Below are 25,369 nucleotides of genomic sequence, written 5' to 3' on the forward strand. Positions count from 1 at the left end.
CGTAAAACAAATAACATTATAATTATTATCTATTGAACCCACCCTTCTGGAGTGTATACTGGGAGTTTTTTGCAGACATGATATTTTTTTGTGGATAGTCACATTCCATCAAACTATGCCGCGATTCAAAATAAATATGATCAATCTGCTGAAGTTATGGGTGTTTTTGTACTGCTTCTATACACATACACTCGAAATTAATGTTCTTTTGCTGTCCTCCACACCTGTCTGACATCATTACTGGCTCTGCGTTAGGATATTTCACTGAGCTCGATAGCTGCAGTCGCGTAAGTGCGTCCAGTATCCAGTAATCGGGAGATAGTGGGTTCGAGCCCCACTGTCGGCAGCTCTGAAGATGGTTTTCCGTGGTTTCCCATTTTCACACCAGGCAATTGCTGGGGCTGTACCTTAATTAAGGCCATGGCTGCTTCCTTCCCACTCCTAGCCCTTTCCTGTCCCATCGTCGCCATAAGACCTATCTGTGTCGGTGCGACGTAAAGCAACTAGCAAAAAATTAAAAATAAAAAAATATCCAGGAAAAACTCACGGCACAGTGACTTTCACGCCTTCCTTGGTGAGAGTGTAAGTTTTGGAAAAATGACTTCTTGAAGGTCCCATCATTTGTTTCCCTTTTTTTGGACTGTTCAGTGACATGATGAATGATAAATTGGCCTTGTTCAAAAAGTGTTGGCAGATTCCGAAAATGTTTGTAGATATTTCCTCTTTCTTCTCCTGAAAATTTACTCAAAGAGGTATGATTGTCTTTGTGTATACACCTCAGAAGTTTGGTAGGCCTTGGCGCTACTTATTTTCCTTTCAGGGTTTCATAACTTTCTCCCTTGAGAAGACTTTACTTTTGAATATTTCTCTTCCACGCGGCTGGATCGGATGTCTTACGTTTCTTGGGTGGTGACTGTTGAGAACTTCCTCTGGATAGAGCTGTTCCAGAGGTAGGATTTGTCTCCTCTCCACATTCATTGTTTCTGTGGGTGGGTACTGGATGAGGTGAAATCCCATGACTTTGAGCAATGAACATATTTTCAGTACCGACAGGTTCTTTGTCATCACCTAAAAATAGAAAATATAACACTAAGGCACACAAAAACCAAACTAAAAATTCAGTTGAATTTGGTTGTGCCTGTAACAGTAATTTTCACTATAGTGGCTCAAGTGGCCAGAAATGAATAGAAATTGGCTTTATTATTTTATATACATGCATATTAATAAAGTATAAATAAAATTGTGAATTTTGGGTGTTAAAAGAGGAAAAACACAATTTATAAAACAGTTTCCTAAAACGGGAAGGTTACCCATTTATTTCATTAAGAGGAACAATATGTCTACTTACCTACAATAAAAACTGGCATAGGACTAACTAGCGAGGACATTGCGGTTGCAGATTCATTTCCGTGAAAGTCTGACACATGGCCAGCATAAGGATCCTTATCCGAGTCGTCTCCATACAGGTAAAAGATTGTCACCTTTATAATTTTTATTATTTGTTCTACGAGGCATATCCATCACTAGATCCTCGATATTGTAACTTACATGTTCCTGAAATATTTCTATACATGCATGTTTAATTTTACAACTTCTGACACCATATGAGGTAGGATAGAAATACAATGTTTTGGAAGTTGGATCTTTGTAACAGAACTAAGAAATTAAATAAATAAATATAATTAAAGAAACTTACCAGAATTAAGTTTGATGAACTTGGGCATCGGCTACTTCCTGGTGACTGAACGTAATCGTTTGATGCGTTACTACTGCAGAAGGTATTTGATGGATTTTCACATAAAGCAAGTTGTAGAAGGGTTCGTCCCCTCGTGTTCGGGAACCTATCCATTTGTGCAATATCTGTCTTTCTTCACGTGACTGTCTGTCATCACTCCGTGTTACAGACTGTCTGTCTCGGTGAGGGTGGTGGCAGGAAATAGCAGGTGGTTTTCCTCTCCTACCAAGTGGACAGTGGTACTACAAAGGAACACTGTTCTAATCTGTCCTCTGGTGAGGGCTTGCTAAATTCAAGTGAACAAAGCGACAAAGTTAAGTCTGGTTCTAGTAATCAAACATTCTGCTGTGTAGAACACAACTGCTTTTAATTCTAAATAAACTGTATATAACCTAAACTTGGTATCAATCCTCATGCATCCAGAAATAAAAAGCGGGAAGCAGCGTATTGTTCCACAGCACACGTGACACTTTTGTTAGTTTGCCGCAGTGAATGTTCCAAACCTCAACTATGGTGACTACGGCAAACTAACGTGTTGCTTCGTGTAACGAAATCACACCGTTTGTCGGATAGGCAAAGAAGTATTATCTTCCTCTACTGTAAAATTAGCCGTACCGAGCTTGATAGCTGCAGTCGCTTACGTGCGCCTGTATCCAGTAATCGGGAGATAGTGGGTTCGAACCCCACTGTCGGCAGCCCTGGAGAGGTGACTTCAGAAGAGGGTGGTGTCTTCATTTGTTCTGGCAAATTTTCTATACGGACCAAAAATGAGATTTATAACATACAATAAACTAACAACAATGTAGATTCGCTACTTCTGCATAGTGGAAAATACTAACAACGCAGATTAGTGAATTCAACACAGTTGATTGTAGCCATACAGAATAAGATACAGATACAATAATTTGCCAGAGGGTAGATCATATACCAATAGTAAAATTTAGACCTTAAATGCAGATTTGCTATTTTTTCACTTTCGCTAGTTTGCCAGAGCAGGGACAATAACATTTCCCCATCATTGACTCACAGGTAATATGTATGTGCAAAATTGAAAATATTTTTGCTATATTACAAGGAGACCTCTCTAAACCTTTTAGCTGCTGATGGCCATGGCAAATGGAGGTAAAAATTCAAAGCTTGAACTTTGGAGACATCAATATTTATTATTGTATTTGCTGATTTATCATTTTTGATGGACTAAATGCAGCAGTGGGCAAAGCGCAAGTCATCAACATTTTTTAAGTGGTCAAAACTGAACTCTGGAGTGCACCATGAGTCACTGATATAAAAAGAATCTCCTCAAAAAAGAGTACTGCTTTGGCACTTCACACACCATTCAGTATAATCCTGATTCATAAAATGCATATGAAATCTCGGCCTTGAATTGCGGTGACTGAAATTAATCGTAGGAAAATTAATGCAGAGTGATAGGGGTATCTCTGTCATGAAGTTTTGAATGGAAATGATTGTCCTTGACTGCATAATCCAATATAGTCCTCCAATATGTTTTGTATTGTCTAAAAGAAGAATATATCCAAAGGTTGACTCATACCAGTAGTTCCTTTTGGAATTCGTCAGACTTCCACTGTTTTCCCAGGTGTAGCTGCTGTTTATAGCACTTGTTCATTGTTAAACAATGTCTGCTCTCTTCCAGAAATAAATTCCTGCTACCTGCATTGCATTTGGCCAATAGCAATTCATGTACCATTCCTACAGCTGTTATAGTCCCATTTTACCCTATGTTGATGCAGTAACTTGTAGATTTCCAAGTCTGAACTAATCCATTAAAGCTAATCTATAATGCAACGGGTACTATTCCATCCTTTTCTTTGAGCGCGAGGAAGAGCCTACCAACCAATGCTTCCTATAAACTAACTGTAGGAATTGTCGTATAGGAATGTGTCATAGCATTTATATTCATAGCAACAGTTTCAATTTTCTTTCTGCCTTTTACAGCCAGGTTTCTTGGGCAATGTATTTCAAGCTGAAAACCACTTTGGTCAGCGTTAGACATATTTCTATTCAAAGTAAGTAAAATTTGCTATATGATGCTAACATAGCCGGCAGCAATTTGCTGGTGTTCATGTTGAACTCTTGTTTTAAACAGTGAAACAATCCGGTCCTATATTGCTATGTCATTCAAAGTTCAATAATCAGGGGCTTTGAAATATTCATATCCTATACTCCGCATGGCCTTACTTCTAAATTGAAGTTTTGCAAAACAAATGAGCATCGCCTTCCCTATGTTGCCAGCGCGCTACGCCTACAAGAACAGCTGATGCAATATGACTGCGGTAAACTGCCCTTTTAAATTGTAATACATACTCAGAAAAATGAATGAAAATGGATTGAAAACAAATTCACAAGAACTACACTTTCTAACAATATCTGGCACTAAAAGAGGATATATTATTAACAATAAAAGAGAATGAGTAAATAATACATCACTAACGGCTAATGGCTGGCACAGAAGGGAGGTTATGGCCTACAAAGGGAACACTCTACTGATCTCAGAGTCACTGGAACCCTCCAACAGTATGAAAAACACACTAAATATTGAAGGAAAATGCAAAAGATCGCAAACCGTACCGAATACCACACACGCTGAGCGAGATAGGTTAACCACGTGGCGAATGTAAATATTAGAGTTGGCAACTGGGTTTCGAGATCGTGCTCTACCGATATAAATCGATATGAATGGCAGCTTGGGATTGTTTGGATGTCTATGCTTCAGCGCATAACCACCAGACAGAGCCAAAAATCTGCTAAAACGTCAATTTAGAAGTAGAGCCGTACGGAGTATATATCACCAGCTGTTTGGTCTTCCATTCGTTGCAGATTGCTGTCAAAAATTGTTTGCAACAGTTCTTCACATGCGTATGCAAACATATTTCATACATTGGTTCGTTACAATGAAGCCTTGTCTTCTTCTGATAGTCATTGTTGGTTTTTCTTGACAACATGTTCAAATATCTAATCATTAATCCAAAAACAGGTACTGATTGTCTTCTTGCCGTGGTTTGGGTGGTGGTGTGGCATGTGGTCAAGAATTTTATTCCTCTTTTCTGTGGAAAACAATTGGCTTTTTCTTGCATTTTGGTGTTGAATGAAGTGAAGTACCTGACATACTTCCATCCCCACGATGAGAAACCGGTGTATTTTTTCTTTCTGCTCCCAGACACAATTCTTGGTCTGCTATTTCATGATGAATCCCGTCTACAATAGCAGAAATGTGTTTTGTTTAGAATTGTAGCTCTTCACCTGTTAGGAAATATATAAATAATATGGCAGTATTTTCAGTTACAACTGTGTGAATTCCTATACTGGAAACTGTTATCGTCCATATGCAGTTATTATTTACTTACTGTCGATGTCATCCATGATCACTTTCTCCTATGATCTGTATCTGATGATGGTTGCTTTCTTGCTGAAATGTGTCATCTTTTGCACACTGAAATTATTTAAAACCATTCCTTGGATATCTTACTTCTTCCTTGGTAACCTGCACAAACAAAGAATGGAGACTTGTCCCTTCACAGTCCAGACCTTCATTGTCACTGCTACAACCAGGACTTCCATTGGCAGTCCGTATGTACGTTATCAACTACTAGTAATCCCTACTATCGACAGTCAGAGTTTCAGTTCGCAGACGTACAAGTGAACTGTAGAGGTCTACTTGTTAGAACAACTGCATTTACTTGGACAGTTTATAGTAGCCTACATTTTTATAAATATAAGATTCTACAAAATGTTAATAAATTCTTAAACTTTAATAGCATGATCAAAATTCATGTGAAATTTAAACTAAACCATACTTCAATAAAACGTAACTTTATTCTTCAGCATTTATGTCCATTATATAGTGATATATTACAGTCTATGGTGTTAGACCAGAGGTGCTCACTCTGAGCATTTTGTCCCATGGGCACACAGCACTGTGAGTGGGCAGGCAGGCGGGCGGGCGATGGGTGCATGCTATTCAGCCACAGTGATGTGGTTATGTCACAAGACGTGAAGGTTGTGGAAAATTCTCTCGGTTACTCTCGATCACTGCGGCATTACCCAAGGTTGAAATGGCTGCAGAAAATAATGAAAGAAAGAGGTCCTCGTCAAATCTCCCGGCAGAGGGCCAGTGGTAAGAATTTTTTTTAGAAAGCTGGAGACCGTGCAAAATGCCTGCTATGTTGGCAGTCTGTTATATCAAAGGGGAATAATGTAGAATGCCCCACAAAACAAAACATGCTCATTCGCATGAGACTGTTGTGAATGGGATGATCAAATTAAAATGGTTGAAGATCTGAAGAAACATTTGAACAACGTAAATATTGTAACGTGTTGGCAGGGTAAATAAGTAAATAAATGAATACAGAACCTGGTAGTGAACTATTTCGAAGATTTATTAACTAAGCACTAGAATTACAGATTTACACACACACAGACAATTACAACTTACACACGTACACGGTTACACACTTACGCGCGCACCCACACACGCACGCGCACACACACACACATCGATTATTTACACTACACTCACTCAGTCACACTCGTTAGCGCTGTCACGGTCCACAGCCTACACGTCAGTCTCGCAGGTCGGGATAGTATCCGCTGTTCACTCAATCCGTCAAACCTCGCTCGCAGTCCGCACAAGTCGGCACCCAGTGTTCCCTTCGCGCTGCTCCAGAACACTCCATGTTCTCCTCCAGCAGCCGGGCTCAAGGGACACACACGACATCAGGGAAACAGGAACGAGTCCTCGGCTCCAACAGGCAGATACTCCATCAGGCTGACATCTCAGCCCAGGCTATCACTGACTGCGCTCTTCGCTAACTCACACCAGCGAACTCAATCTCGCTCTCGCTCACTCTCTAACTGACTCTCACTGATTGTCACTCCAAGTTACTCCTCTCCTTATATACCTGCTCTGGGCCTTCCAGAACAGTCCGGATGCTAGATGTATCCAGGAACCTCGCGAGATAGAAGACTCCAGATTAATAGTCGAGTAATTTCCGTCATCCTCTGCTGTCGGACCGCAGATGGGGGCAAGAGGGCCGGCCTAGCACCAAGTGTTGCTCGAGCGTAAGGGGGGGGTGGGGCCAATACGATGATGCCCCCGGCGCGTAGCGAATTGGCATGGCAGATGCCATAACCATTACATTGCCCCCTCCTTAAGGCCGCTAGTCCTGAGCTGCTCCAAGATACGCTGCAGTACAGTTTGTTTGGTTGACCGCCACCTTCCCATGGGGGATCCGCTGGGTCTGGTCGACGGTGTCCTCGTTCCCGTTGATAACGATCAGCAAGTCCTCGCGTGGCAGCCGGATCTTCGGTGGTTTTCCTTTCGTCCACACCCTCGTCCACTTTCAGGGCTTGAGCGCCTTCGTAGTCCTCTGGTGCGATGCCGAGGACTGGTTTGCTCGCCCCAGATTTAGCCCTGCTGAATTTCCTTTTCTTCTAGGGTGCGGAATTTGATGTTCATACCGGCACGCAGCTTCGTGCCGGAACAAGTGTCATGGTCAGGTGGCATCCTTGTTCGTTGGTCATTGGTTCATCTTCCATTGGTGCTCCATCTTCTAGTAGGGGTCCCTTTAGCTGTGCCGTTGCAGTCGCTGCTTCTGTCTCACGGGCCATCATCAGAGCCTGTTCGTAGTTCTCTTTCCTGCCGATCGTCCTCCCTGGACGGATCTCAGCGCTACGTAGTTTATCACAGGCGTCAGCCGCCTCAAGCTTGGTGTCACCTTGGGGTAACTCTTCCACAATCACGTCGCCTAGTCGCTCGATCTCGGCATTGATTATCCGCGGCGTTATATCGGTGCGCTGAGTCCTTTCCTGCAGCTGGACTCGGTAGGTGGCTCTCGATTGCTGGACACCGCAGCACACTTCCAGCACTCCCACAACCTCCTCGTAGGTTGAACTTGGCTGGGGGCTGCATTGTACTGTCTTCTTCTGTACACGTAGTCCGGCGATTGGGTATTCGGCACTCTTCTTGGACGTCGATCCAGTCTCAAACTGGGTCCGCCATGTTCTCTTGGAAGTAATCCCGCCGTCCCGTAGGTTTTCCAACTTCACGATGGTGGAGCCGCCGTCGCTGCTAGCAGGATTCATTCGCGTCTCCACAGCCATCGTTTCCACACGCAGGGCACTTACTTCCACCCCTGGGCCTCGAGCTTTGGACTCCAACCGTGAGCATCTATTCGAACCACTTCTCGTCCAGTTCGTTGTAGTCCCGCACTTCGTCATTGTCGACCTCGGTTTCGAGAGAGCTCACTTCATTTTCCGACTTTAACTGCACACTCTTCCGTTCACTTGAGTCTGTTTTCAATTGGTCCAGGTTTGATCTCCGCTCAGATCTCAGTTCACTAATGAGTTCGCAATAACCAGATAAGATTTTATTTTCAAGTTCACTAAACTTGCTTAGAAAAATCTGAAGCTGTTCGGAATTCATTTCACTCGAAGAAATTTCTGCCGCCTACAAAATAAGCTACCAGGTACTTGATTCTGACACCAGTTTTTACGTAAGAGTTTACCCTGTAGTTTGACACTTGTCCATCCCACTTCTGATGCCAGTTGTAACGTGTTGGCAGGGTAAATAAGTAAATAAATGAGTACAGATTTATTAACTAAGCACTACAATTACAGATTTACACACACACAGACGATAGCCGAGATTACAACTTACACATGTACATGGTTACACACTTACACGGTTCGCGCGCGCGCTCTCTCTCTCTTTCTCAGTTTCTCATGTTCCATCTATAATGACACACACACACAGAGTCATCGATTATTTACACTACACTCACTCAGCCACTCGGTCACACTCGTTAGCGTTGTCACGGTCCACAGCCTACACGTCAGTCTCGCAGGTCGGGATAGTATCCGCTGTTCACTCAATCCGTCGAACCCCGTTCGCAGTCCGCACACGTCGTCACCCAATGTTCCCTTCGCGCTGCTCCAGAACACTCCAGGTTCTCCTCCAGCAGCTGCGCTCAAGGGACACACACACATCAGGGAAACAGGAACGAGTCCTCGGCTCCAACAGGCAGATACTCCATCAGGCTGACATCTCAGCCCAGGCTATCACTGACTGCGCTCTTCGCTAACTCACACCAGCGAACTCAATATCGCTCTCGCTCACTCTCTAACTGACTCTCGCTGACTGTCACTCCAAGTTTCTCCTCTCCTTATATACCTGCTCTGGGCCTTCCAGAACAGTCCGGATGCTAGATGTATCCAGGAACCTCGCGAGATAGAAGACTCCAGATTAATAGTCGAGTAATTTCCATCATCCTCTGCTGTGGGACCGCGGACGGAGGCGAGAGGGCCGGCCGCGCTCGACCGTAAGGGGGGTGGGGCCGATACGATGATGCCCCCAGCGTGTAGCGAATTAGCATGGTGGACGCCATTACCATTACAATATTATTTATGTATTATTACTAGAGTTACGGAAATAATATGCTGTGGGACCGCGGATGGAGGCGAGAGGGCCGGCCTAGCACAAAGTGTTGCTCGTGATTGGCGCGCTCGAGCGTAAGGGGGGTGGGGCCGATACGATGACGCCCCCGGCGCGTAGCGAATTGGCATGGTGGACGCCATTACCATTACAATATTATTTACGTATTATTACTAAAGTTACGGAAATAGTATGAATCACGTTTCCACACTGGTGGTAGGTAATAAAAAAAGGAATTATGCATTGTATTCCTCTTAACAGGATGGAGAAGACTTGTCAAATAGTGGCAGAGCTCATAAGAGCCAGCTACAGAATTGCATACTTAATTGCACAGTAGTTGAAAACTTTTACTATGGGGGACCACTCCTGAGAGAATGTACATAGTTGTGAAATGTGTAAGCCAAACTGAAAGGAGCAAATGCAGTCAAATTAACCTGTCTCGAGCAACTATTGCTTGACGCATAGAACAACTTAGAGAAGATATTGAACGGCAACTGACATTAAAAGCTAAGGAATTTATTGCTTATTTGACTTGACGAAAGTACTGACGTTGACACAGCACAACTTGCAATATTTATTTGAGGGCGTGGACAAAGATCTTCCAGTAATGGAAGAGCTACTGAATCTAGTTACCATGAAGGGTACCACTACCAGAATGTCATTTTTCATAGTGTTGAGGAAGCTATACGAAAGGTGGGAATACATTGGTGTCAGTAGCCACCGATGTCGCTCCTGCGATGATAGGCAATAAAATTGGATTCTTGGCATATTTAACATGTTCAGTACCTGCTTCTGAGCGGGACACTTGAATGCCTGGACCAGCCATTTCCATGCCCGGCCCTCTTGACCTGCATCACTTCATACAATTTATAATTACTCCTAAACTATAAATGTTAGAAAAATGATACTTTGTGCTTACCTCTAGTAAATATTTAGGGTGTGAATCTGGTATCACAGGTTTCAAAATACGTCTAATTTTATACAGCCTATCTGTATTTTCGGTGTGATGATTACTGTCACCGAAGTGAAGAAATGAAAGAATACGAAGGAAGCATATTCGGAACATTGTATTAGAAAATATCGGAGTATGAAAAACAGGGTCCTCGGTCCAGTACATTTTTATATCAGGATTTTGGACTAATCGGTTTCCACGATTGCATGAATGAATTCTGCTCACACACATACTGATAAAATTCGTCATTCATGAAAATACTCACGTAACTCAAAATATCCTGCTTATTTTCTATTTCAACATTTATACCTGAATTCTCTGTAAATGGTGCAACGGGTGGACACTAACTAGGATGATATGTATCTGGCACTTCACTTTTCTCTATAGGCCTAACGGAATCTCCTCGTCACTCTCACTTTCACTATCTGAGTCTATTTCAGGAATAAGTTCATCACCAGAATAATCATTGTGAACAATATCTAATAATTAATCTTCCGTAAGAAACTTTGTTTTATAAGTCATTATACTACATTCGGTAAGAAAGACACGCACTGCATTGGAATCTCAAGTACCGTCTTAATGCGCAAGGAAGTGCTGAGATATTCCCGCTAAAACAGCTAAGATAAACATGAGCCCACTCAACGCGAGAGTTATCTCAAAAAGGTCAACCAACTTCCTGCTACAACCAGTAACGCTGACTAAGGTGTAAGAATGCATAGATGACGAATATAAACAGCATTGCTTCGCGCAGAACATTAAACGTCTTACGCCGTCCACGGTCCGCAATGAGTTAAGGTCAAAATTACCTTCAGGATATGAACTTCTGTCCATGCGCTGTGTTATTCACCAAGAGGCACTTTTGTACTAAGATAATAAAATTTGACCATATTATGAATGTTGTGGTTAGGACTGGCAGTGAATTTTTTAAGGCATGCTGGTCTCACTCATAGGCAGTTCCATGAATTTCTGATCTCACTGGAAACAAAATATTAGGATATTCCTTAATTTTATCATGTTAGGTGGCTAAGTAGGGGTAAAACCCTTAAGTGATTCATTCAACTGATTGAAGAGAGAAGGATATTCATGGATATGAGGGGAAAACCTGTCCCTGAATTTCTGACCTTGCCTGTATTGTGGACTTAGCCTTTCTTACAGTTATCACCAGCCTTCTGCATGCTCTTAATACATCAGTGCAGGGTAGAGATCAGCTGGTTATTACAATGGCTGATAAAGTGCAGTCTTCCAAGATGAAACTCGAACTGTGGAGAAAACAGTTTCGAGATCACAATACCATTCATTTTCCCAGTTTAAATCATTGAGCAAGGTAAGTCACATAACACTAAAAAACTGTGTAAAATCAAGCATTAAACTTCCTGAATTATGTAAATATATTACGTTTTGCTGAATGAATAACAGGAAGTTTACTTTTCTTAATGGTAATACTGTTCTTTCCATCCAAGGAATAATAAATCGTAGCTTGTACGCTTAAACTCCCACATCCTTGTAAGTTGAAAAACAAAAATTGTAATGTGTCAGTTTTCTCTCAACATATAAATTTAAGAAAATGAAACTGACTATTCATATCGAGTGCAGTATAAACCAAACTGGAATATCTTGAAAAGGTCGGTTTTCTTACAAATAACAATATTCTTTAAAATAATGTACCTCAGTCAACATTTCTCTGAGTAGCGGAGGAGAACTTCATAGTCATAATTGAACGCCACTGTTCCATTTTCCTACCAAGTGTGTTCACTCTCACTTCACTGTAACGAGTGCTTGCTATGTAAACTGCCCGCATTTACGTCAGGCCAGCCTGGCTGTACTGCGCTAGCCTCAGTGGGTGGCCAGTTGAGCACCTCTGCGTTAGATTTGCTTCCGTTATTTACATAGTGGTAAATGAATTACCACCTCCCACAAGACCAACCCCTTGTCCACGTCGTGGGAGGTGGGCAACGGTATGCAGTAGGAGATTGCCTGTAGGGGTGATGTACAGTGGGGACTGTGTGTGCCCCATGACCGCTACAGTAGCTGTGAATGCCCTACAGGAACCCTGAAGAGTGACGGCTAACAGGGCTCTGGTGAAGACCTCGATGGCAGCAACGGTGGTGAAGGAGTCCTTTGGTATGGCAAAGCTTTTTTTTTTTTTCTTTGCTAGTTGCTTTACGTCACACTTACACTGATAGGTCTTATGGCGACGATGGAATAGGAAAGGCCTAGGGGTTGGAAGGAAGCGACTGTGGCCTTAATTAAGATACAGCCCCAGCATTTGCCTGTTGTGAAAATGGGAAGCCATGGAAAACCATCTTCAGGGCTGCTGACAGTGGGATTTGAATCCACTATCTCCTGGATGCAAGCTCACAGCTGCACGCTCCTAACCATACGGCCAACTCGCCTTGTGGTAAAGAGGTATCTTTAAAGGCTAAGGGAGATAACCTCTACAAAAAAATCCTGCAGTCTATCGTAGACAGCAGGCAGCCTCTCCACTGGACTTAGGGTGCTGTGGGCTAATAACTCGCACACCTGAATTAAACTCATTACAGAAACCAGGAAAATTTATGCCGGCCAGATTGTATGGAGACTACTTTTGCAATGAAATACAGGACACAAATTGGATTCTGGAATGTGAAAACTATGTATGGAACTGGCAGACTGAGAGAAGTAATGGCAGAAATGAAAAGATATAAACTGAAGATACTTGGGTTGAGTGGAACAAGATGGACAGGCTATGGAGAGGTGAGGACAGAAGAGGGTGGTGTCTTCATTTGTTCTGGAAGAGAAGAAAATGATCAGCATTCAGGTGGAGTGGGTGTCTTACTCACAAAGAAAGCAAAAAAAGCATAATGGAATGGACCCCTGTATCATACAGGTCAATTACTGTATGAATAAGAACTAAAGTTAGATCTGTGACCATAGTGCAAGCTACGCGTCAGCAGAGGTAGCAGAAGAGGAGATTTATGATAGGCTGACATCAACACTGGCAGGGATAAAGAAGAAGGACATCATGGTATTGGTCGCAGATCTAAATGCAAAAATCAGTAGTGAATATGAAGGAAGAGAAATCTTCATTTGTAGACATGGAATAGGAGAAGAAAATAATTACGGCCAGAGATTCATAGACCTATGCAGTAATTTTGAATTGGTTATAGGTGGATCATTGTTTCCATATAAGAACTTCTACAAGACCTCGTGGTTGTTACCTGATATCTGGACAGAAAACCAAATTGATCACTTGGCAATAAGTAAAAGGTGGAGACATTCACTCCTGGATGTGAGGAATAAACGTGGAGCAGATGTAGGTAGCCTGTTGATTACTGATATTAGATTGAAGGTGAAGCACCAGTTAAACAGGCAGCAGTACAAATGAAACGTTTCAACTCCGGGAAATTTGGGAAATTTGAGGTGCAAAATGAATTGAAGATACAATTGAAGAACAGGTCTGAAGCCCTCGCCGAACAACCGAATGAAGAGGTAAAAACTAAATGGATCACAGTCAAGGAACTCTTTCATGACACATGTGAAGAGATAGTGGGCTACAGAGAACCAGGGAGGAAAGAATGAATTTTGGATGACACTTGTCCAATAAGGGACCATTTATATTGGTACTTGGGAATTAATCAAAAAGTGAAGAGAGTGCAAGGCAGTCGTCATCTCCAGTGGAACAAGAAACCAGAAAGCAGTAGCAATGGAAAAATATAGGGAGACCAGCAAGGACGTTAAGAAGAAAGTGAGGAGAGATAAACAAGTGTTTACAGACCAACTAGCAACACAAGCAGAAGCAGCAGCAAGAGTCGGCAACACCAAAGAAGTATATGCCATTACAAGAAAGCTTTCTAGGAGGAACTTTTCAGAGGAGAAACCAGTCAGAGATGCAAACAGAGTACCCTTGACATCTGAGACACAACAATTGGAAAGATGGAGACATCACTTCATGGAAGTACTCAATAATCTTGGTGAGGAAACAAGAACTGAAGAAGTCAAAACCATTTTGGAGGATACAGACATCTCAGTAGAACCACAAACATGACAGGAGATTGCACAAGCAGTGAAACAAATGAAGATTGGCTAAGCACCAAGTCCAGATTTAACAGCAGAAATCATGGAGCCACTTCTAACACTAATATGGAACGAAGAACACCCTCCTGAGGAATGGAAGAAGAGTGTCCTCATCAAGATACCGAAGAAGGGTGACCTCTCAAATTGCAATAACTGGAGGGAAATAACGTTGCTCTCATATGGGGGAAAAGTGATGTCAAGAGTCATACTGAACAGAATAAGCAGAGCCATTGACAGGAGACTACGCCAAGAACAGGCAGATTTCAGAGAAGGTCTGTCTACTGTGGATCAGATTAACACACTAAGGCTAATCATTGAATAATTTGCTGAGTATCGGACATCTCTGTATATACTTTTCATTGATTTTGAAAAGGCCTTTGATTCTGTTAACTGGAGGAAGATGTGGAAGGCCATGGAAAAGTTTGGAATTCCACAAAAGATAGTCCGTCTTACACAGGCAGTGTATGATGGATATACTTGTCAAGTAGTACACAAAGGGAAGCTGTCTGAACCTTTTGCTGTAAAATCTGGAGTAAGACAAGGATGTCTACTGTTGCCAATCTTGTTTATCATGACACTGGATTGTATGCTGAGAGAGGCAACGAGTAGAATGCGTGGTATTCAGTGGGGATTAAATAACCGATTGGAAGAACTGGATTATGTGGATGATCTCTGTCTTCTTGCAGAATGTTTTCGGGACATGGAAATCAAACTGAATGACTTAAAAATAGAAGTTAAAGAAGTAGGCGTAAAGATTAATAACAACCATAAACCATTGTAACAATTCTAGCTTGACTCTAGATGGAATTTATATAGAAAGGGTAGAGGAATTGTGCTACTTAGGAAGCATGGTAAGCCAGTATGGAGGTGCTTTTAGAGATGTGGTGAGTCGTATAAATAAAGCCAAAGGAGTTTTTGCACAGTTACTGCTAATATTGGAGATCCCCTCACATTCGTATAAAAATAAAGCTAAGGATATTCAATTCAAATGTTAAATCTGTGTTACTGTATGGAAGCGAGACCTGTAAAGTGACTAAAGACATTACCACAAGGTTACAGACTTTTATAAATCATTGTTTGAGGTACATTTTGAGAATATGGTGGCCTAAGACCATCTCAAACAAAGACCTTTGGGGGGGCCACAAGTCAAAGTCCCCTACAGGAACAGATAATGAGAAGAAAATGGAGATGGATTGGGCACACCCTAAGAAGACCACAAGATAGTATCACAAGGCAGGCATCAAGCTGGAATCCACAAGGTAGTCGCAGGCAAGGCAAACTGAGGATTACCAGGAAGAGAACCATAGACAGGGAGATAGCTGGAGGTAATAAGACATGGAGGGAGGTGAAAGTATTGGCGGCAGATGGAAGAAGCTCGAGAAATTTTGTTGAGGCTCTATGTTCCACCTGAAATTAAAGGAAGTAAGTCAAGTAAGTCAAATGAATTATCATCGTTATAGAGTACCCATGGCTGCTTGGTACATTATCTTCAGCAACTGGTTCCCTGGACAGAACCCTTTATCTTTTGTGTCCTTTATCAACATTAGATATATTTAGGAATACACTAGTAAGAAATAACATATCAAAAGAGCATATAACTGAAATCATCAACACTCTAAATACTATCACAAAGAAAAATTACTTCACAACAAACTCTGCATCCACTTTGAGGGACTTTCCATTGGCATTTCAAACATATTTGTAAAGATATTTCTACAAAATATTGAACATGCCAAGATTGTATACAACAGTAAAGAAGCTTGCAAGTTAATACACTAACACCAGTACATGGATTATATTCTCTCTTCTTTTTTCTTTTTAACAAATACAATACTGAACAATATACATAACTATTTGCTCATATCAACAGACTACTCAGAAACCTACAGTTCACAGCTGAATGTGATATGAACTGATCACTCAACTACTTAAGGTTCACTATAACAAAAAGAAAATAACAAAAAAACTCTTTGATCTTCAACAGTTTATTGTTGATGGCAAAAATTAATTATTATAACATTACTTGAAGAGTTAATGTTAGGCCCCCTTTTGTTTTGTTTGTATCTCTTGGAGTTCGGGGCTCTGTATTCACCTTATGCGTATACATGAACTGCAAATTTATCTACTTGTATCAGTATCGGTAAAGAACAAACAAGTGTCAAATCAAGTGTGTGTGTGTGTGTGTGTGTGTAGGGGGGGGGGGGGGGTGAATAGGACAAACACAATGATAGGTCAGTGTGGGATTCTGCCTCCCAGCTTCATCAGGAGGGTGGGCATCAGCACTCATTGAGTGGCCGACAACTTGACAGATCATCAGTCTTGATGTGAGATGCGTTTATCAGCAATGATCCTGGTGATTTGTTTATCCAAACTTCCCCTAGCTATAGATAAAATGAAAGTAAGATCTTCTTTCCATTATGACAGTCTTTTTAGTGCAGTCTCGAAATAAAATCAAGCTATCTTCCTCAGTAACTCGACGCTTCTCTTGGAAGTTAATAGATAGAAACTTACCCTGTACTTTATAACACTTCCACAACACCTCAGTTCACCTAATACAACACAAGTACTCATTCCAGTTCATGTTATGTAGACTCAACAACATGCCACTCTCCACAGAAGATTACAGTGAAGAACAACACACCACAAAGTATGTACCATGGCATTGGTTACAACCACGCTCTCATTGACAACCTCCTGTATGGAAATAACAAAATAAAGAACACCCCCCAAAACCAGAAAGATATATACAACTCTTAACATATTTCTACACATTCTCTCTCACCAAAAAATTCAGGATATCAGAGTACAAAACAACATTCAGTACAAAGAACAAAACCCATAACAAAATTCAATCCATGAGCAACACTCAGTATATGAACATGTTTACAAACTCAGAAAAGCCATTCAGTGGAGGTCTAATTCTGTTACTGCTGTTCAAATTGAAACTTTTTCCACTGATCCACCTTCGTTAGTGTAGGTGTCTTTAAACCCTGACCAGAACCCAATTGAGCCAGTATGGCTAGAACAATCTCAAATAATGACTGGGATAGGATGATGATGATGGTGATGATGATGATGATGATGATGATGCTCTTTGCTCAGAATCTTTAAAAATATTGTTTAAGTTCCATTTTCTGGTGTGTGTATTTTACTTTTACCATGTTTAAGTAGGAAAGCAGCAATGATGCTGGTGACCTGTTATTTTGGAATTTTCTGTTTTTATTTTTTTTATTGCTGCTCTTACAGCACAGTTCTCTTTACTTTTGTATTTTTATTTATTGTACAGTGTGTCCCTATGATATTTCAAGAAATTGAGTGCCATATCAGTGACATTGTGTGAAAATGGATGGATAAAATACTGTATTATAATATGCAAAGTGTATCCTCATATTAATGAAGGGGAGTTTGATTAAGAAAATTTCTGATGAGAGTTGCTTACAACAATCTGGGTTCACTTAGAGAGCTCATATTCCTTTGGAATATCATTTAACTTCCACCCTCATCCACTTGCAGCGTTTATGAAATATTTCTTCACATAAATCTTTTTCAATGTAATAGCATTACAGTTACTACTTTGGTTTTAAATCTGTATCATAACTATTTTTGTTCAGAACGGCGTGCGAAAAAACTGGCCAAATTGCACTTTGCTTGCCAAGGACGTGGTGAGCACTGCCTCTACAATAGAACTTTCTTCACCATGAAGACAAGAAACCCACGAGTATGGATTCACTTGATGTTCCTGGCTCTTCAGGTACAGTAATATTTACCGGTATATGCAGTTGGAATCATGAAAAATTAAACCCTAGATAGTGAAATATCACAGGTCTTTTACTGTTCTCGATAATCTATTGTGATTTTCTGGAATTCTTGCTGCATTAATGTAGCAATGTAAGTGTCTTTATACCCCATTCACCTCTCCCATAACATCTGATTGCCTCTTCCCAAATGATAAAGTAAAGAACTAACTTAGACAGAAGCAGCATTAATACCTTTCTTTGTCAGTTAGTGCCTAGAATAGTCAGTTGAAGCGAAAGTTCTAATCTAGGTTATGGGGGCAGCTAGAGGCGTATTTTCCTGTAGTAATGATTTATTATATTTTATTGCAGCACCTCATTCTTATTGAATACCTTTTTACTTCAAGTAAGCAAAAACCGCATCATTTCAGCCAGTAAAGGTTCAGCTTTGACGTTGGTTTGCCTGTAGATGCAGTACAGCACTACTTAAAGCTGCCCAGCGTTTGGTAAATAAATATCTATTCTATCGAAGATCTGCCCCTGAGACTTTTTTATAAGCTCAGAAAATGCCAGCCTTATTGGAAAATGGTCTCAGGATCTGTTGGTCAGAATTTTTAGGTGCTAAAATTACTTCAGAGTGAAGCATGGATTTTGTTGTTATGTTCCGGTGAGAATTATGGCGTGTGGTAGGTTATCACTTAATTTATTAACTGCAAGATGGAGGTCATTACATAGGACTCCTTTTGGTGTTTAAATTTTGCAAAAGCATTATTATAAAGACAATTTTCCATTTCAGTTCATGGGAAGGCATTCCTGATGGTATGTGGCTATTTCAGAATTCTGGGGATACCTCAGTCTTTCTGCTTTGTAATCACAATCAAAGAAATCCATACATAAACTAAACTGTGTAATACTGTAATACTGTGTAAACTGTGTAATACTTTTTCATTTATGGGTGAGACATCTTCATTCTGAGGGCATATGATGGAAATACTTGCGAATTTTTGTGGCAGAATTTTTCCGCTTTAATTGAGTTGATGACTAAAATATCTTGAGATACACTGGCGGGAAAAAAAAAAAAAAATCCAAACACCATGAAATAAGGAATGTAGAATTCAGAAATGTTGGCAATATATTTGTCAAGGTAACATATTTAATTGATTAAAGGTGTAAGACTACAGGTTAATATCTGCACAAGAAAAGCCATTGCAAATGTGCCATGCCGGTCCATTAATAACTGGTGCAATCACCTGACTGTTGAATGCAGGCATACAAACGTGCATGCTTTGTGTCATACAGGTGCCGGATATCAGCTTCTGGGATGGAGTTCCATACCTCTTGCACTTGGTCGGTTAATACAGGGACGGTTAATGCCGGTTGTGGATGACGCTGGAGTTGTCGTCCAATGATGTCCCATAAGTTCTCCATTGGGGACAGATTGGGGGATCGAGCAGGCCAAGGCAACATGTTGACACGTTGTAGAGCACGTTGGGTTACAACAGCTGCATGGGGGCATACATTATCCTGTTGGAAAACACCCCCAGGAATGCTGTTCATGAATGAGAGCACAACAGGTCAAATTACCAGACAGACATACACATCTGCAGTCAGGGTGCGTGGGATAACCACAAGAGTGCTCTGGCAGTCATAGGAAATTGCTCCCCAGACCAGAACTCCTGGTGTAGGTCCATTGTGCTGATGCCACAGACAGGTGGAGGCACTCTCCTGGCCTTCTCCTGACCAACACACGGCCATCACTGGCACCAAGGCAGAACCGGCTTTCATCGGAAACAAAGGACCTCCACTCCTTCCTCCAATGAGCTCTCGCTTGACACCACTGAAGTTGCAGACGGCAGTGGTTTGGGGTCGGTGGAATGCACGCTGCGGGACATCTGACTTGGGACTGTCCTTCAAGTAACCGATTTCAAACTTTTTTTGTGTCACTGTGGTGCCAACTGCTGCTCGAATTGCTGTTGCAGACGCAGTCCGCTGGACCAGACCCATACGCCGAATACGGTGGTCCTCCCTCTCGGTGGTGCCACGGGGACGTCCGGAGCCTGGTCCTCTTGTGGGCGTATCTTTTCCTGACCACTGCTGCCAGCACGCATGTGCAGTGGAGACATTCCTAGCAAGTCGTTCTCTAATAGTATGGAAGGAAAATCCACCTTCACGTTGCCCTATTATACGGCTTCTTTCAACCGCATTGAGCTGTTGATACTGGCCTCTTCATTGTTGTAAAAGCATTCTTGACCCACTCACAGTCACTCCGTCCAATATCACAGGTAACTAGCGCTCTCGCACAGTAGAGGTCGTATTTAAACAAACCTGATGTGCAATATCATGGAGCCGCTACTTGCACGACGCTAATGCGATTCGCAGGAAATTTGAATAAACATCATCTTTCAAATGTATAAACACGCCTACCAACGTTTGTTTATCTGGCACAACCCCTTCTTGGTGTAATATCCTTCTTGGTGTAATATTTTTGTTTCTGCCAGTGTATTTTGAGAACTTTATCATTGCCATAGGACTTGTGTTGCCCATTGGTAATTTCAAGTAACCAGTCGCTCTAATCTGGCTCAACTGAATGAACATAAGAGTTCTGTATATGGTACATTGGCCAGGAGTTCCTGTTTAGCTGTCTCCAGTGAATTGAGCAGTGGTTGAATTAAGCAGTTTGCTCTCTGGACTGGGATGAGTGCTGATAAGCTCTTTAGTGCAGGTCGTCTGGTGGGGAGGCTGTATGGGTAAGTAAGATAGAGTGAGTGGTGCAATGGAAGAGGTGAGATGGAGCATGTGTGGACACGAGAGACGGTGCGTGATGCCATTATTTATGCAGCTATCATCAACAATTTGTGACTTTTTAATGATTGTTGGGAAACTAAACTATATTAGAGAATATATGTGCTAGGTTTCAGCTCATTAGAAAGTTAGTAAAAATCCTCGGACATACTCGCCGATTGACATCTCGCAAATTTTATGTAGAGCGGGCGACAATCCCCTGAATAGATTTTTAAATGTCCCTGTATTAAGCTCTAAAAAAAATTCTCAAATTGGCAGAATGGCATCAAAACATGCGAGCCTTCCAATTCTTAGAAAAGCCATGACTACTCAGTGGCAGAGTTATAAGATGTCTACTGTACCTGACACTTAGTAAAATTAACATTTTTTTTTTTTGGCTAGTTGCTTTACGTCGCACCAACACAGATAGGTCTTATGGCGACGATGGGAGAGGAAAGGCCTAGGAATGGGAAAGAAGCTTAATTAAGGTACAGCCCCAGCATTTGACTGGTGTGAAAATGGGAAACTAGGGAAAATCATTTTCAGGGCTGCCGACAGTGGGGTTCGAACCCACTGTCTCCCGGATGCGAGCTCACAGCTGTGTGCTCCTAACCACACGGCCAACTCGCCCAGTAATTAACAGTTTTACAGACAGCAGGAATATTTTCATGATGGATCGTCGTATTGTAAAGACACATGGAACAGTTATTGCCGGTATATTTTCAGCGGGTTCTTATCGATATTACGATGCCAATTTTAAGTTAATGTTTATTAAGCATGCAGAAATGAAGAATAATTGTGCAGCCGCAAGAAAATATGGCATAACTAAAGCCAGTGTTCCACATTAGCATGAAGACAAAGATGCCTTTAAAATCCGTAATGTACAGAAAATGCATTAAGTAGCTCGCAAAAAGGACGCTTTAAAGAAGACGGAGATCAAATTGTGAGGTGTGTGCATGAAAAGCGCAAGGGCAGAATGACCATACCACGGTGCAATAAACTCGTTGACCTTCAACGTCCGCGTCTTCATTATACATTACTAGCCGCCGAAGTCGGCCAAATCCGGGAAGCGTCCCATTAATTGTATGTGTAACTTAGAGGTTCACTGTTCTATTCTCACTGTTACTTCAAACTAAGACTCTATTTTTGGACTGTTTACATAGAAGATTAAGCTCGCAGACATTACTCTTCACAGGAACTAGCAAAGTGCTTCATGAATGACTCATGGCAGAAAAAACAGACCTTTCTCCCAAACTGTTTGTAGTCAAAGTCTATCTCTCGTGATGTGATATATTACGGTTAAAGTCCCTTTAAATATTCAAAATCATATGGCAAGATACTCTGACTTGGTCTCTCTCGATGTGTTGTTGTTGTTGTTGTTGTTGTTGTTGTTTGAGTCATCAGTCCATAGACTGGTTTGATGCAACTCTCCATGCCATCCTATTCTGTGCTAACCTTTTCATTTCTACATAACTTATTGCATCTTACATCTGCTCTAATCTGCTTGTCATATTCATGCCTTGGTCTACCCCTACTGTTCTTACCACCTACACTTCTTTCAAAAACCAACTGAGCAAGTCCTGGATGTCTTAAGATGTGTCCTGTCATTCTATCTCTTCTTCTTGTTAAATTTAGCCAAATCAATCTCCTCTCACCTATTCGATTCAGTATCTCCTCATTTGTGATTCGAACTATCCATAGGGGCTGATGACCTCAGATGTTAGGCCCTTTTAAATAACAAGCATCATCATAAATCCATCCAACTCACCTTCAGCATTCTTCTGTAATGCCACATTTCAAAAGCTTCTATTCTCTTTCTTTCTGAGCTAGTTATCGTCCATGTTTCACTGCCATACAATGCCACGCTAAACACGAAAGTCTTCAAAAACATCTTTCTAATTCCTATATCAATGTTTGAAGTGAGTAAATTTCTTTTCTTAAGAAAGCTCTTCCTTGCTTGTGTTAGTCTGCATTTTATGTCCTCCTTAGTTCTGCCACCGTTAGTTATTTTACTACCCAAGTAACAATATTCATCTACTTCCTTTAAGACTTCATTTCCTAATCTAATATTTCCTGCATCACCTGCCTTCGTTCGACTGCACTCCATTACTTTTGTTTTGGACTTACTTATTTTCATCTTGTACTCCTTACCCAAGACTTTGTCCATACCATTTAGCAACCTCTCGAGATCTTCTGCAGTCTCAGATAAAATAACAATATCATCGGCAAATCTCAAGGTTTTGATTTCTTCTCCTTGGACTGTGATTTCCTTTCCAAATTTCTCTTTGATTTTCTTTGCTGCCTGTTCTATGTAAACATTGAAAAGGAGGGGGGACAAACTGCAGCCTTGCCTCACTCCTTTCTGGATTGCTGCTTCTTTTTCAGAGCCCATATTTCTTATCACTGCAGATTGAACAGATTGTAGATAATTCTTTGTTCTTGGTATCTGATCCCAATCACCTTCAGAATCTTAAATAGCTTGGTCCAGTCCACATTATCGAATGCATTTTCTAGGTTTACGAATGCCATGTACGTGGGCTTGTCCTTCTTAATTCTATCCTCAAAGATCATACGTAAAGTCAGGATTGCTTCACATGTTCCTACATTTCTTCTGAAGCCAAATTTATCTTCTCCCAACTCAGCTTCAACTTGTCTTTCCATTCTTCTGTAAATAAGACATGTTAAAATTTTGCAGGCATGGGATACTAAACTAATGCTGCGGTAGTTTTCACATAGGTATAAAACAACATTCTGCCGAAAATCAGATGACACTTCTCCTGTCTCGTATATCTTACACACTAGATGGAATAACCTCACCCTGCTGGTTTCTCCTTAGGCAGTCAGAAATTGAGAGGAAATGTCATCAATTCCAGGTGCCTTGTTCCTATTTAGGTCTCTCATAGCTCTGTCAAACTCTGACCTCAAAATTGGGTCTCCCATTTCATCAGCATCAACAGCCCCTTCTTGTTCCAGAACCAAATCATCTGTGCCTTTACATTCATACAACTGTTGGATATGTTCCTGCCATCTTTCTGCTTCCCTTCTTTCCCTAGAAGTGGCTTTCCATCTGAGCTCTTAATATTCATACACCAAGGTTTCTTTCTCGAAAGGTTTCCTTGTTTTTCTTGTATGCAGCATCTACCTTTCCTAGGACCATACAACCTTCAACATCCTTGCACTTCTCCTTCAGCCATTCATCCTTACCTACCTTGCACTTTCTATCCAGTTCATTCTTTATTCACTTGTATTCTTTTCTGCCCTTTTCATTTCTAGCATTCTTGTATTTTCGTCTTTCATCAATCAGGTCTAGTATCTCCTGAGTTATCCACTGATTCTTAGTTGATCTTTTCTTCCTTCCTAACATTTCTTCAGCAGCCCTACTGACTTCATTTTTCATGACTATCCACTCTTCCTCTATAGTGTTTCCTTCAGCCTTTTCATTTAGTCCTTGTGCGACATGTTTCTTGAAACAATCCCTCACAATCTCTTCTTTCAACTTGTCTAGATCTCATCTCCTTACATTTATTTATTTATTTATTTATTTATTTATTGGTGACAAAAGGTCCCATGAGCCTCTGGCTCGTGATAGGGACAATACAGTACATACTTTTTTAAGGCAACACAATAATTACATTTCATATACAATGGCTTTTCTGTAAAGTGACAAGTACTTTTTTTTTTTTTACATGTTAGGATCATAATTTTTCAGAAGTATATTCAGATATTGCATGGCTGTAATATACTAAATATGGACAATATATATATTATTGTATTAATTAAAGCAAGTTATACAGGGATTATATTAAGATATCTGTATAAGAGTAATATTCCTTCAGTTTTTTCTTAAAACATAAAACCGATTTAGAGTTCTTTACAACAGGAGGCAACACATTATATTCCCTAAACATTGATGATTCTATGCCTTTCACTCCGTACTTTACTGAATTAGAATGAGAGGGATATATCCTTAATGATCCTCTAGTTTCATATCCATGAATTTCACTAAAATGGGAGAAGTTAACAGTAGAATGGGTTAATTTCCTGTCTAGCTTATACATAAAGACTGCTGATGAAAATGCAATTTGTTTATGGAATGGCAGAATATTTGACTCTGAAAAAACTTCATGTGATGGTTTGAGGAAGGGGAATCCATACATGATTTTGATGGCTCTTTTTTGTAGGATTTCCAAATTATTAATGTAATCTTTCCTACATCTTCCCCAAATAAAGCTTGCGTATGTTAGATGTGGGTGGATCATTGCATAATATATACACTTCAATTGTTGATGAGAAAAATTACTGTATCTTAATCTGTGCATTATTCCTATCAAAGGGGTAATTTTGCTGATTACATAATCAATATGGCTTTTCCAGGAAAGTGTTGAGTCTAATATTATACCAAGATACTTAGCTGAGTTGACTCGCTCTATTACTTGGTCCTTTAGGATAACAGTGTTAGCCGCTGTTATCTTATGGGCTGTTTTATGAAAGATTAGGTATTTTGTTTTAGTCACATTTATGATCATTTTTTTAGATAAAGCCCAGTCCGATAACATGTCCAAGTCACAATTTATGTCTTCCATAATTCGCGTTTCACATAGTCCTTTGTAAGTTATTAAGATATCATCAGCAAATACTTTACATTTCCCCTTTAGTGTTAGAGA

At 40.8% G+C, this 25,369-nt stretch overlaps 1 protein-coding gene across 5 annotated transcripts in view; it reads left to right on the forward strand.

Annotated features, from left to right (window-relative positions):
* Positions 1 to 25,369, forward strand: part of melt (melted) — a 611,799-nt gene that overhangs the window by 469,973 nt on the left and 116,457 nt on the right. For all 5 annotated transcript variants that reach the window (XM_067141908.2, XM_067141909.2, XM_067141912.2 and 2 more), the window contains one exon: positions 17,802 to 17,941. In XM_067141908.2, the coding sequence (XP_066998009.1) occupies positions 17,802 to 17,941 (140 nt within the window). The remainder of the gene's footprint in view (positions 1 to 17,801; positions 17,942 to 25,369) is intronic.

Source organism: Anabrus simplex, chromosome 2, assembly GCF_040414725.1.
Source record: "Anabrus simplex isolate iqAnaSimp1 chromosome 2, ASM4041472v1, whole genome shotgun sequence".
Taxonomy (NCBI): Eukaryota; Metazoa; Arthropoda; class Insecta; order Orthoptera; family Tettigoniidae; genus Anabrus; species Anabrus simplex.